Source organism: Callospermophilus lateralis, chromosome 19 (genome assembly GCF_048772815.1).
Source record: "Callospermophilus lateralis isolate mCalLat2 chromosome 19, mCalLat2.hap1, whole genome shotgun sequence".
NCBI classification, from domain to species: Eukaryota; Metazoa; Chordata; class Mammalia; order Rodentia; family Sciuridae; genus Callospermophilus; species Callospermophilus lateralis.
In genome coordinates this window covers 8,260,872-8,274,594 of record NC_135323.1, presented here as the reverse complement: position 1 = coordinate 8,274,594, position 13,723 = coordinate 8,260,872, and the positions used below count along the sequence as shown (strand labels likewise).

At 58.0% G+C, this 13,723-nt stretch overlaps 1 protein-coding gene across 1 annotated transcript; it reads left to right on the top strand.

Annotated features, from left to right (window-relative positions):
- The first annotated feature begins 857 nt into the window (after positions 1 to 857).
- On the top strand, positions 858 to 5,483 carry Sox8 (SRY-box transcription factor 8). The gene is made up of 3 exons (XM_076840513.2): positions 858 to 1,279; positions 2,568 to 2,800; positions 3,557 to 5,483. The coding sequence occupies exons 1-3, from the start codon at positions 858 to 860 to the stop codon at positions 4,300 to 4,302; spliced, it is 1,401 nt and encodes a 466-aa protein (XP_076696628.1). The 3' UTR covers positions 4,303 to 5,483.
- The last annotated feature ends 8,240 nt before the right edge of the window (positions 5,484 to 13,723 follow it).

Below are 13,723 nucleotides of genomic sequence, written 5' to 3'. Positions count from 1 at the left end.
GCCTCCGCCTGCGCTGGACCACCCAGGCCCGCCCGCCCAGGGTCTGCACCCCCGCCCCGGGTCACGCCCGGAAGGCCCTGGGCCCCCGCGTCCGGCCGCCCCATCCGCCAGCGGCCCCAGGGACTCGACAGCGGCAGTGGTCAGTCAGCCCCTCCCAGAGCCCGCCCCTCTGGCTGCCGGGCTCCGGCAACCGCGCCCCCATCGCTGCCCCGGACGTGGCGGGCGACCCAGGTCCCCCGGCTCGGGGGTGCGCTACCTGGACCAGCCGGCGGCTCCCGCCGTCGCGTGGCCCAGCGCCGAGGACCCAGGCTTCGGCGCCGGCAGCAGTTGTCCCCGCGCCACGAGGTGCAGGCGGGGCGTCCGGGCCCCAGACCCACCGTGCGCCTACGGCCGGGTCCCAGCGCCCCACTTCCTCTCGCGGCGTGGGACGCACTGAGCTGCACAGGACCGAGCGCCGCAGAGCCCCGCCCGCGCCCCTCTCCCCTCTGGGCTTCGGGGAACCGAGCAGAGGCGGGCAGGTCGCCGGCTGCGGGACGCGCAGGCCCACGTGGTGCGTCCTAGAGGGCGGGGGCCGCGGGCTTCTAGCGGGCGGGGCGTTCGGTCAGGCTCCGCCCTGGGGGGGGCCGTCGGCCAACCGCGGCCGGGCGGGGCGGGGCCTCGTGCTCCGCTTAAAGAAACTTGTTGCGGGTCGCGGAGCCAGGACTGAGCTGCGGCGGCTGCGGAGCCAGAGTGGGAGCGGCGGCGGGGGACGAAGGCCGGGCCCCGCGCAGCGATCTTGGGTCCCGCCGCGGCCGCAGCGCAGCCGGGAGGCGCCCCGAGGGCTTTCCACAGTGTGCGTCGGTCCGCGCGCGGCCCCGATGCTGGACATGAGTGAGTCCCGCGCCCAGCCGCCCTGCAGCCCGTCCGGCACCGCCAGCTCCATGTCGCACGTGGAGGACTCGGACTCGGATGCGCCTCCGTCTCCCGCGGGCTCCGAGGGCCTTGGCCGCGCGGCGGGCGCGGGGAGCGGTGGCCGGGGCGATGCAGCCGAGGCAGCGGACGAGCGCTTCCCGGCCTGCATCCGCGACGCGGTGTCGCAGGTGCTCAAGGGCTATGACTGGAGCCTGGTACCCATGCCCGTGCGTGGTGGCAACGGTGGAGCACTGAAGGCCAAGCCGCACGTGAAGCGGCCCATGAACGCCTTCATGGTGTGGGCGCAGGCTGCGCGCCGCAAGCTGGCGGACCAGTACCCGCACCTACACAACGCCGAACTCAGCAAGACGCTGGGCAAGCTGTGGCGGTGAGTGCAGGGTCAGGCAAGGCGGGCAGGAGCGGGGATGTAGCGCAGTGGACAACCACTTCTTCGTGGGGGAATGGAGGGGCTGGTGGAGTTGGTGGTCTGTTCCAGGCTCTGGCAGTGCCTCCTCCGGACGGTTCCATGGTGGGTCCAAAGGGGAAAATACCTTCTGGCCAGCCCAGACCAGTCATCAGGTGCAGGTCTGGAGGTGGGTGGAAGGCAGTGGCTGGTGTGGCGGTTCCCAATGCATCCTCCACTCCCAGGACACCCTGCCCTGGACTGTGACAGGAACCCTGAGTGGCCCAGCCCCCATCAGGAGGCCTGCAATGCCCAGGGGCAGGCAGCCAGCTGGTATCGGAGGTGCCCCCTCCTGAGAAAGGGCTGAAACCCTGAGATTTCCCATGGAGAGAGAGCCAGAAAGGTCTGCTGGCTTCTGCAGTCCACGCTTCTCCCTTTCCCTAGCTATCTGTCCCAAAGCAAAGAAGGCAGGAGTGGATGAAGAGTGCAGGAAAGGCTTTGTGCAGTCTTTGGAGTGCTCCAGCTGGGCGGGTGCAGAAGACAGGGAGGCAGCCCTGAAGGCTTGCTGCTTGGGACAGCCCACCCTGCTAAATGTCTTCTGCTTGGGCTTAAGATGGATGACTTCGGGTTTGGGGTTCTGGTTTCTGTTTCTTGCTCCTCACCTGACCACCAAGTGCTTTGTCTGTAGTTCCTGGCTTCTCCTTGGATCTGGGGCACAGTGTCAGGCACTCTGGACTGGATTGGACAGGATTCCCAGTTGGCACCCCTGAACCCTGCCCCACAGGCAGTTAGCCCTGGGGATGTGTTCTAAACACAGATGCCGGGCTTTGCCATTGCTTCTGGAAGGCTGGCCATGGAGGGACAGCAAATCCAGCTGAGTCCATGCCACTTGGATTTTTGTTCATAGTGTTTTTCTCAGCTAGGTCCTACCCATATCCTTAGAAAGTCCCAAAGGGAGGGATAAAACAGGCTTGGAAAGGGGGATATCAGAGGAGGAGAGTGGAGAGTTTGGGTCTTATTCCTCTGACCACAGTAAGCACACAGACCTGACTCAACGGGCCCCACAGGCTCCTAGTGGGGAGTGCTGCCTCCTTGGAGCCTGGGAGGTGTGAATGCATGGCAGGGTTCCCTGGTGGAGGGAGGCCTGGTCCACCCCAGCCTGTTTCCTGGCCCTGTCTCACCCAGCCCACTTCCCGGTGGTGTGCGTGCAGGCGGGCTGGCTGCACCGTGGCGGCACCAGGTCCCGCGGCCAGCCCTGCTGTGTGCTCTGCAGCTTGCTGACGGAGAGCGAGAAGCGTCCCTTTGTGGAGGAGGCCGAGCGGCTCCGGGTCCAGCACAAGAAGGACCACCCGGACTACAAGTACCAGCCACGGCGGAGGAAGAGCATGAAGACGGGCCAGAGCGACTCTGACTCGGGGGCCGAGCTGGGCCACCACCCTGGTGGCACCATGTACAAGGCTGATGCAGGCCTCCATGGTGATACACACCACCACGGTGACCACACAGGTGGGCTCCAGGTCCCTGAGCGTCTGACCTCCTGGGAGAAAGCAGCAGTGGGCCTGAGCCCCAGGGAGGGGCTTACCGCAGGGTAGGCAGGCACCTATCAGAGAGCCAACCTTCCTGGGTACCCTGGAAAAGCCCCCAAAGCCCCCGGTTGCAGCTGTTTTTGACACACTGGGGGGCCCAAGCCACAGGATTGCTGAGGGTCCAGCAGCTTTGCATGGCCAGTGCTCCATGCAGACATCTCAGCTGGACCTATCCACACTCTCCGTGCTATAGTGTGAGCCGCTGGTTGCATGGGGTCAGCAGCACAGCTTTAAAATCGGGCTGAGGGAGTGGGGTCCCTGCAGCCAGGCAGCCTTGTTCTAGCTGGCCAGAGCCCTTGAGCGTCAGTTTGCTCAGCATGGATGGGAAGAACGGGTCTTGTATGTATCCACCTTGGTTGTGGGCATAGGGCCCAGCATTCTGCTAGTGGCCCATTATTGCTAGCTCTGGTGGGGCCAGGCCAGCCATCTTCCTCCCCATCTTGGTCTTTGGGGGGGGCCTTGGGTCTTCCTGTAGAACAGTGCTTAACGGAATTTTCTTTCCTGGGCCTGCCGAGGAGTGAGGTCTAGAACTGACTGCAGGAATTTCTGGGAAGTGTAAAGAAACAAAAACTCGTTGATTCCTACCTGCCACTGCTCCCCTGGTGCTGGTGCCGGCTTCTGGCCCCACCCCGCCCCACAGAAGGGGCATTCATCTACACTGTGCTCTCCTCCTCAGGCCAGACCCACGGGCCGCCCACCCCGCCCACCACTCCCAAGACAGACCTACACCACCCTGCTGGCGGGGGCAAGCAGGAGCTGAAGCCAGAAGGGCGCCGCCTGGTGGACAGCGGCCGCCAGAACATCGACTTCAGCAACGTGGACATCTCGGAGCTTAGCAGCGAGGTCATCAGCAATATGGATACCTTTGACGTCCATGAGTTCGACCAGTACCTGCCCCTCAATGGCCACTCGGCCCTGCCTGCAGAGCCCAGCCAGGCTGCTGCTGCTGGCTCCTATGGGGGTACTTCCTACTCCCACTCTGGGGCTAGTGTCGGGGTGTCCCCTGTGTGGGCTCACAAGGGAGCCCCATCAGCCTCAGCGTCACCCACTGAGGCTGGACCCCCACGGCCGCACATCAAGACGGAGCAGCTGAGTCCAGGCCACTATGGTGACCAGCCACATGGCTCCCCAGGTCGCTCCGACTACAGCTCCTACAGCGCCCAGGCCAGTGTCACCAGTGCTGCCCCCGCCACAGCTGCCAGCTCCTTCGCAAGCGCTCAGTGTGACTACACCGACCTGCAGGCCTCCAACTACTACAGCCCCTATGCCAGCTACGCACCCAGCCTCTACCAGTACCCCTACTTCCACTCCTCCCGCCGGCCCTATGCCTCGCCGCTGCTCAACGGGCTCTCTGTGCCACCAGCCCACAGCCCCAGTGGCAACTGGGACCAGCCTGTGTACACCACCTTGACCAGGCCCTGAGGATGCTCATCACGGGGACTTGGCCGGGCCTCCGATGACCAAGTCCCTTGTTCCCCTGAAAGGCCTGTGCCAGCCAGCCAGCAGCAGGCAACGTGACTACAATCAGGTGCCTGTGGGGTCTGCGTGCAGGAAGCCAGGCGCTGTCACAGGACGTCCCTTTGCCTCCACACTTCTGCCAACAGACATGGCTTTTTCCCTTCTCGCTCTGAGCACGGATAGCCATTTGTTCAATGCCCCTTCTGTGAGGACCCGTGGACAGAGTGCCTGGCTGGGCACTTTGATGGATGGAATCAGCAGCCATGGAACCTAGGACAGGAGGGAAGGGGCCTGAGGTCTCTGGACTGTCCTACCTGGAGAGCCCCTTGGGACCACGGGTTGTGTTCCTGCGGTGACCACGTGTCCTTGACACTCAGATATCGCCTGGGACTGACACAGATGGAGGCATTCCTGGTAGTCACAGCTCTTCCCAGCAAGGTTTGGCTGTGACCAGCACTTCTCTTTTTGTGTTTAATTTTTTTTTCAGTGGTTTTTTATTTTTAAAGCTTAAACGTGTTTGTTTTCAAAGCTGTTAAGGATGTATTTATGTTCTGTATTATTTTATCTTTAATTAATGAAGTGATTTGTGCAGAGAGTAGAACTTAAGATGACAGGAAAGCCAGGAAGCTTTGCCGAGGGGGCGGGGGGGGAGGGAGGTGCGGTGCTTGGCACCTTTGGGAGGCTGCCTGGGAGGCCCTGAGATGCAGAGGCCCATGAGGCCAGGGCTGAGGGAAGGAGGAAAGAACTGCCTTGTGGGTCTGATCAAAGTCGATTGCCCTGGCTGGCATCAGGTCGGCTGGGAAGGGAGGACTTGGTCCTTGCCCGTGGCTGTGCCAAATGGTAGAAGACAGAAATTCCCTGAAAGTGAAAGAACAATCTTGGCTCTGAGGCCCTGGTGCCACCTACCAAGCTGTGAAACTAAACCTCCACTAAATGTCTCTGGGCTCCTAGTTGTAGAGACTGGTACTGATTCACCACCCTGCTTCTGCTGTGTGCCGAGCATATAACCGTCTACTTCATGGAAACTTGTGCCTTTGAAACTTTGTAAAGTCGAATACACCCGAGAAGTTGCTTCTTTTTACTTTTTCTACTTTTCCTACCTTTTTCTAGAAAAAAAAAAAAATGTGGGTCTTTTTTTTTTTTTTTTTTTTTTTGCATATCTCTTTCTGGGGGTGGGAACCGCAGCAAACTCATTTTTATGCCATCTATTTTTCAGTGTCAAGTTTGGAAAGACTTTTGCTGTCACTTGCCTGCTGCGTTCTGCTACTTTCTGACCAAGTTATGCTAACTTTTGTACAGATCGATTTCATAAAATTAAAAAAAAATGCTTTTTATCTATGTGGGCCACGTCTTGTGGGTTGCTTTCCATAAGCCTGAGGCCTGAAGGTTCCTGGCCAGGGCGTGAGGAGGTGATGTGTGGCCTGGAGCCCACCAGATTCCCCCAGAGCAGGGCAGTTCTGGGGTGAGCTGATAGGCTGGCTCCCTCCTGGAGCTTCCTGCGTGGGCAAAATGAGTCCAGATGGGCGGCGTTGGGACTGTTTGCTCCCAGGCCCATGGGGCTGGTCTCTGGGTGCTGTGCAGTGCCCCACACTGACAGCATTTTCAGGGCTGGCTCAGAGCCAAACTGGGAACGAATAAAGGCTGCCCTGCAGGAGCTGGGCAGGATTGTCTGCCTGGAGGAGAGTTTCTGGGGAGAAATGGTTGTGGGGAGTGACAGCAGCGGGGGCAGCAGGCCTCTTGCCAAGTCCCGGGTGCACACGGCTGCTCGGGGGCTTCTGGGCTGGCTGTGTCCAGCTGCGCATGCAGCTTCTTGAGGCTTCCAAGCCTGGGGGTGGGCACAGGCTTGTGCTTCCTCCAGGACCCCAGCATGGGAGGAAGCTGCAGCTGCAGGTCTAAGGGTGGCCCCAGTAGGAGACTCCCACCCCGTCCCCAACATGCCCTGCGGATGCCTCCCTCACCCCAGTGGAAACCTAGTCCAGGGCCTGCCAGGAGCAGTGTTCAGGAAGAGCTGCCCTGGTTTATGAGGGTCCCTGAGGTTGGGTATGGCAGGCCCCCAGGGTTGAAGGATCTGGGGAGGGGGCTACCAGGTTCACGGATGGCTGCAGCCTTCATAGCCTGCTGCCTGTGTGGAACTGGCCCAGCCTGTCCTGTGTCCAGCCAAGGGCTGTCCAGGCCCATATGGCTCTCAAAGCTCCCGCATTGATGTCCTAGACCAAGGAGAGCCCCAGGCGTCCGGCTCGCGGACAAAGCTGTGAGGCCTTCACTGTGCTGGGATTTGCTTTGGGGCTTGCCAGGTTCCCAAGGGCTGTGCCGCCCTGCCAGTTTTGTTTGGACTTGGCAGGGCTCCTGCGTGTTAACTCCTGGGGGCCCGGGCCCTCTGTCTCACCAACCCAGGCTGGTGCCGCTGGGCCTCCTGAGGGTCTTCCTGGGGTCTTTTTGCTTCTGAGTTTCCCTAGGTAGGACCAGGACTCATGGCCCCAGCACCTGTGCAGCCCACACCCTTGCCTGGGGCACAGAGATACTCCCTCCCCTTCCTGCATTTTATGCCTGCCCTCTCTGTCCTGTTTCCTGGGCAGCACAGGCAGTGGCTTTGTCCATCGTTCTCAGAGGCTGAGCCCAAGGCCAGGTGTCTCAGAAGTCTCCAGATGCTGGGCCCCAGTACTGCACCAAGGTTGTGGCCAGGGAGCAGATGCCTAGAGGCCGCAGTCCACCCCTGTGCAGATTCAGGTGTCCCATGTCCCGTGGCCTCTGAGTCTCTTGCTGGTGAACTTCCAGGTATGCAGTGCACTCTATCAGCCCAGCCCAGAAGAGTTCCTCATTTTTTGTTTCCTTGCCCAGCACAGCGGAGTCACCTCTGACCCCAGATGAACAGAAGGCCCTGTGCAGGCAAAAAGGGGAAATGCCAAGGCCCAAGGCCACCATTTCTGAAGATTGGGCCTGTATCAGCTTTCAGCAGCAGATTCTCCATTGGGACAGGTTCATTGCTAGCGTGGTCCTCCCAAGAGAACTCATGGCCCTGAGCAGCTAGCTACCCATCCTCCAGGACTCTCAGGGAGGCAGATTCGGGCACTCAGCCTGAAGTGGCCTCTCTAAGGACCCCAGAGTGAGTGTCAGAGCCTCACAAGTGACTCCAAGATGGGTGTCAGAGCCATAGGTTCTGGCCTGCCTGCGCTCCAGGCCTCTGTCTTTCCTCTCAACACCCAGGCCCAGGCCCAGGGGCTTGGGCCTCAGCAAAGACGGAGGACTGTTGCTGGCCCACCTCTGGCTGCACTATGTCCAGCACAAGCCCCAAAGCAAATCCCTACATCTTCCGGCCACCACATACTAGCAAACCCTGGGCACTGTGTGTGGACCACTGGCTAGGGCACACTCTGCCAGCTCCATGACAAGCCTTTGCTCGGCCAGGACCCAGTCTCGGGCCACCAGCACCCCTTCCCCAGATTGATTATGAATCCCAAGAAAGAGACAGGTTACCTCCCACTGGGCACCTGGCAAAAAGACTGTTGGCAGGAAGAGGACTCACAGCTGGACACAGCATCTGGCCTTGGCCAGCCCTTCCTATGCACCATGACAACCTGGCCTGTCAGTGAGGGCACCACAACTCCCGTGACCCAGCAGCCTGACAGTTGGCTTAGGCCTGAGGCCATTGCAAGGGGGTGCCAAGGCCTTAGGACCCCCTGTAGGCCCTCGGATGGGGACCTAGGTGCAACAGAGACCTGGAGGGCAGCACAACCCCTCCAGCCCCTCTAATCTCTCCCGCACTTTCTGCTTCTCCCTGCTGGCTTTGGGCACATGACTTCCCTGGGGAGGAAGGATGTCTGGGTCCTGCAGACCCAGTTAGATTAGGGTCCACCGGTGGCTGAGCATGCTGTGCACAGGCTGGACATGGCCTGAGGGATACTGCTGGGGTCACATTGCCACTCTGCTCATTGCAGAATGAGGTGGGCTTGCCAGGAGAAAGCTAAAGTGAACCTGGCAAAGGTGCATGTCCAAGCTGGGGCCCCATGTTGGCCACAGGTACCGCTCCTCCTCACCTATCTCCTGTTGCTCCCCAGGGCAGCTCTGCAGTCCTATGGTGAGAAGCTCCACTTGCCGGCCTGCTGGCCTTCCAGAGACTCAGTTTCCCCATGCCCACAGAAGGCTTTCCTGAAGATGCCCTGAACTGGGCTTCTTCAGCTACAGCCAGTGCCCCAGCCCCTGTGACTGGCACCTGCTGCCTAGGTCAAATCTCAAGCCCACTAGTCTCCAGATCCCTCCCTAGGATGCACCCCCTTCTTCTCCCTCCCCATTAGGCTGGGCCAGAATCTAGGGGCTGGCCAGGGAGCCTCTGGATTCCCAGATGCAAGACTTGTTCCCCTGAGGTCCACCCTGGGAAAACTCAAGGGGACTCAGAGGACCCTCTCCCAAGAGGTTTTTTGACTGGCTCATGTCTGGGCTCTTCAGGGGCAACTGGCCCAGAGGGACCCCTCAAAGGGTTAAGGGGCGCGGGCCGCCTTGCCCGCGGCGGGCGGAGCAGTTGGCTGGAGTGCCCAGAGCTGTGGAGGCGAAGGCGCTGCATTCTAATGAATCATTATTGCCACGGAGGCCTTTGTCTTTCTTTATCCGGTGCACAATAAAAGAATTAATTAGACAGAAAATGGCAGGGCAAGGAACTGACAAGTCATTAAGGGCTGCTGAATGACCCATGAGATGCACGCTGGGGCGGATTTCGGCTCCAGAATGATAATGGCTGGCCAGGCGCTTTGTATGCACGACCAGCAGGCCCTGGAGCCGGGCATTGTGGCTGCCATTGTGGCCGGGCCAGGGTGGACACAGGGTCCTGACTCCCCAGGCAAAGCAGAGTGAGAACCGCCCCACAGAATCCGTGCACTCATTCCTGTGTGCGGACACGGTCGTCAGTGTTTACATGCAGCCGGGACTTTAGGGAGATTGCTCTGCCCTTTGGACTTCACCTCCCAGCTGGGGGACAGGCACCAGTGGGGTGCCCCCCATACCACTAGAAGCAGGGCGGGGAGGCAGGGACAGGAGAAGGATGGGGAGGAGGACAGAAGGGCAGAGAGGAGCCAGGCAGTGCCCAGCTGTGGCTGATGCTGCCCTGACCACTTAGAGGTCACCAGGAAAGAAGTGCCAGCCACAGGCCAGCTCTCCCACTCAGAAAAATCAAGCTCCCTTTGGGGCTGTGTCCTTCACAATGTCCACCCAGCATCCAGAATGGAGGAGCCCAGGCCAGGGTGGGAGCAGAGAGGCCAGCTAATTAGGAGCCTGTCACTGGGTCCTGCTGCCCACAGCCTCTTGCCTGGGGAGGCTTGTCCCTTCCTGTCTCTATGATTCAGTGCCACCCCCTGAACTGGGGGGGAGGGAAGCCGACCCTGCAGGTCCAGCCCCTGGTTGCCTCCACTGGAAGTCATACCTGTTTCCCCCTCTGGATGTCACACAGGGCTGGGAGGGAATGTGTGAAACCTGGACAGGCTGCAAGAGGGTGTCTCCCTATCCCCCAGGTGATGAGAAGATCTGAGACCAAGCAGGGAAGGTCAGCCAGCTGGTCAACAACCTCTCCCAGGCTGGGTATAAGGGACAGTGACTTCATTACAGTGGGCTTTGCCCAGGGCCCCTGGCATTTGTCCCTCTAGTCACGGGGAGATCCTGGGGGAGGGGCTGGCAACCCTGGGACAACCATTAAAGTGCAGGCCATTGAGGTTCTACCCCTCGTGGGAGGACTTGAGCCCTGGCTGGGTGGCAAGGCCCTTGCAGGGAGGGCCTGTCCTACCCAGAGGACCTGCGACAGCAGGGACAGGTGCTGGGTGACACTGAGGAGGGGCTGGCAGGGACAGCCATGCCCAGCTCCACTCAACAGTGGTCATACCTGTTTCCAGGTAAGAGGCAACCAGACTCCACTCAGAAGTACCATCACCTTTACCACATGCCATCTGACAAGGGCATGTGTGTGTCCCCTCTCAACACACACATGAGACTAAGGTGGGCCTGGCACCCCCTGCATCACCTCCTAGGAGGGGGCCTCACCTCCCTTCTCCCCCAGTTCCTGAGGACATTCAGTTGTCCAAGGAGCTTGTGGGCTAATAGTGGAGTGGGGGATGAAGGTGGGCAGAGGCAGGGGGGCCTGGCTCCAGCAGCTCAAGTCTTTACCATGGGGTTTTGGGGAGGTCACCCTGAGACATATGCCTGGTGTTTGTGGCTTGGACAGAGAGAGGAGCAGGGTGTCCAACCAAGCAGCCCAAATGTACATGTGTTTCCCCAGCACCCCATGCATACAGCCCTGAGGAAGTCATCAGCCTCCCTGCTTCATAGCTCATCTGTACTCACCTCCCCAAGAATGGTGCTCAGGAGCTTGGAGCATGTGAGTGGGTCCAGTGCTCAGCACAATATTTGGAGAGTAGCAACTACTTTAGTGCACATCTCCTAGAATCCTCACTTACCTACAGAAACAGGACTTATGCCCATGTGTCAACAGTAAGGAGTTGGCCTGCTGCACGGGGTTGACATACACTCCATTCATCCCTCCACCCACCCATTACCCACTCATCCACTCACTATCCACTTACCAACCCACAACCTATCCATCCATCTACCAATTCATCCATCTTCCCATCTATCTGCCATTCATCATCTCACCCACCCATTCACCTGTCTGACCTCCAATTCATCCATCAATTCATCCATCCATCCACCATCCATCCATCCATCCATTCATCCTCCATTTATCCTTCATCCATTCAGTGCCCATTAGGTACCAGGTGATAGGTTTTAAAGGAGAAAGAGAGAGACCTAGTTCTGTCCTCTGAATCCAGCAGGAGAGGATCCCACAAGATAAGCACAGGGACCTACGGGTCCAGTATAGGAATCCTGCACTGTGACCAGGGGAGTTTCCTGAGGAGGCTTCACCTCCTTAAGATGTTTCCACCAAGTCTTGTCTCTGAACAGGCTCTATGAGCTCATTCCTCACCCCTGTTCATCCAGATATATGGAATTTTCCTTCACTCCTTCACCCCACCCCAGGGAGTCACTTGGACTGCTCCAGTCTGCTCTTTCTCACTGGACCTGAGTGAGTGGTCAAGATACACATGAGGCATGCCTGAGCAATCCTGAGGCAGGCAGAGCCACTTGTCCCAAATCCAAGCACAGCTTCCTCATAAATATGAGTCCTGGTGATAAGGAGGGTGCTCAACTCATGCTGATTTGCCTGGATGTTTTCAGTTTTAACACTACAAATCCCATGTCATGGGAATCCCCTCAGTCCCAGGTGAACCAGGCTGCGCAATCACCCTAGTGATCCATACTACTCATGCCCATCTCTGGAGAACACACACTTGTGGTGTGGATGAGGTAGCCCCTTTGCAGCATGGGAGGGGGAATGGTGCCCCTGGGTGGCCTTATGAGCTCAGCAAGGTCAAGCCATGACCGTCCATGACCTGTACCCATCACCTAGACCATCCTGAACACAGACCAGATGCTCAATGAGTATTTGACGAATTGACAGTGAATGAATAGAGGTGCAGCGAGGGCTTGCACTGAGTGAAAGAGAGAAAGTCCCTGAGATCTTTCAGATAAGATTCAATGATGGCATGGGCTGTACAGAAGCAATAGCAGGAGGTTCAGTGTCATCATTGCTCTCTTTCACATTGCAGAACTATAGAAGGGCCACTGGAAGCAATGCAAAGGGCAAATGACAGGCAGTAGAGCATGATGGGATCTCAGGAGCTCAAGCAGCTCCATTTGTCATTTGGGATGGGGTCACACAGGTGGAGTTGCGATGAAACTGAGCCTGAGCACATAGCCAGGGAGGACTTCCCACCAACTCCTGTATTGCAGAGATATTTAATTTAGGATGATGACTATGTTGAGGACCATAACCTTGAGTTATGAAGAAACTGCAAAAGTCTCTTTTCTAATAAGTGCACCACCAGCCAGCATGGCCACATTCAGGAGAGGGAAAGATCAAGTGCTGGCAAGGAAGAGGGCAGCAGAGTCTCATCTCCTGCAGGAGTTTGCAGGCTACAATCACCTCCAGGAAGCCAAAGCTGAAGGGCACATAGCGTTCACAATCATAGATGGCTCTTGTAAACTCCAAACAGGGAGTTTACAATTCTGCTATTGCCGCAGTCTGGCTGGGCACAAATCACGAGCCATTGAAGCAGGAACAAACTTTATTTCTGAACTCCCGCGAACGCCATGCACGCGGCCTTCTCCCAGGACACCCCACACACCAACCGGAAATCCCTCCTCCGGCACTTCCCCAACCAATGGGAACTCTCCAGGAATCCCTGCGAGAACTCCAAAGTAGCAGGCGGAGGTGAACAGCAGGGGTCTAATATACACAGCTTAACATAACCATTATCATCTCAAAGGCTTGCTGGCATCACCTCTCAACCACTCCGTTCTGGCAAAAATGCCATGTATCATTTGGACTCAGCTATGGCTCTCGGCATGCTATGATCTCTTCACATTCTGGGACACAACTCAACAATGTCAACAAGGTGACTCCCACAGTCCTGGAGAACCTGTATGTCCCACTAATATAAAGCAACACAGTGTCGCTGTTTTCAGATAGAGCAGTGAGAAAACTTTTAGGGTTCCCATCAGTTCCTTTCCATTGTCTGCTCCACTGTATAAGAGCTGGTTTCTAAGTCACCTGTGGTTCCTATCACTGGGTGAACCCCACCCCACCTCAACATAAGTCAGGCCAGCTTCACTCTAGAACCCAGGGACCCTTGTCCCAAAGCTCCCACATTCTGGAATATTCTCTAGATGCAAAGAAACTATCCTGTAGCAGATGAGCTTCAGTAATGACAGCCTTGTTTGATTCCCAAAGCTAGTAGATTCTGAGGAAGAAGAGAGGCAGGGAGCAGAGGTCACCACTGATGCCAATTCTCTGCCGGCAAGAGTGCTCTAGATTGCAGGGAATATCCCCACGGGGGAGGGCGGGTCTGTTAGAAAGCGGAACTATGTACACAGGAGACTGACACTGTTAGAAAGCAAAACTCTGTATACAGGAGACTGACACCCCTCACCAGCCCAGGAAGGGCCCCTGAGCACCCCAAAGTCCAGGCTGAGCTGGAAGAGGAGGAAGAGAAGGGGAGCCATGACAGTGATAGTGCTGTTGTGTGACAGTGAGGGAAGGCACTTGGTCTCCACCATGTGATCTGGCTCCAGGGCTGGTGAAGTCCCTGCCTGATTTAATAGACAAGGTTTCATGGCCCCAAGGTCAGTGACTTGGTCATGACTGCCCTTTACTGGGACCTCAGCCCTGAGCAAGGCCTGCTGCGGTTATCTGGGCTTCAGCACACTATTCTCTGCAGGGACCTGCCTCCTGGGAGGAGGAGGGGCTGCCAACTCAGATGGACAGAGGAAGCTTTGGAGCAGGCTCCCC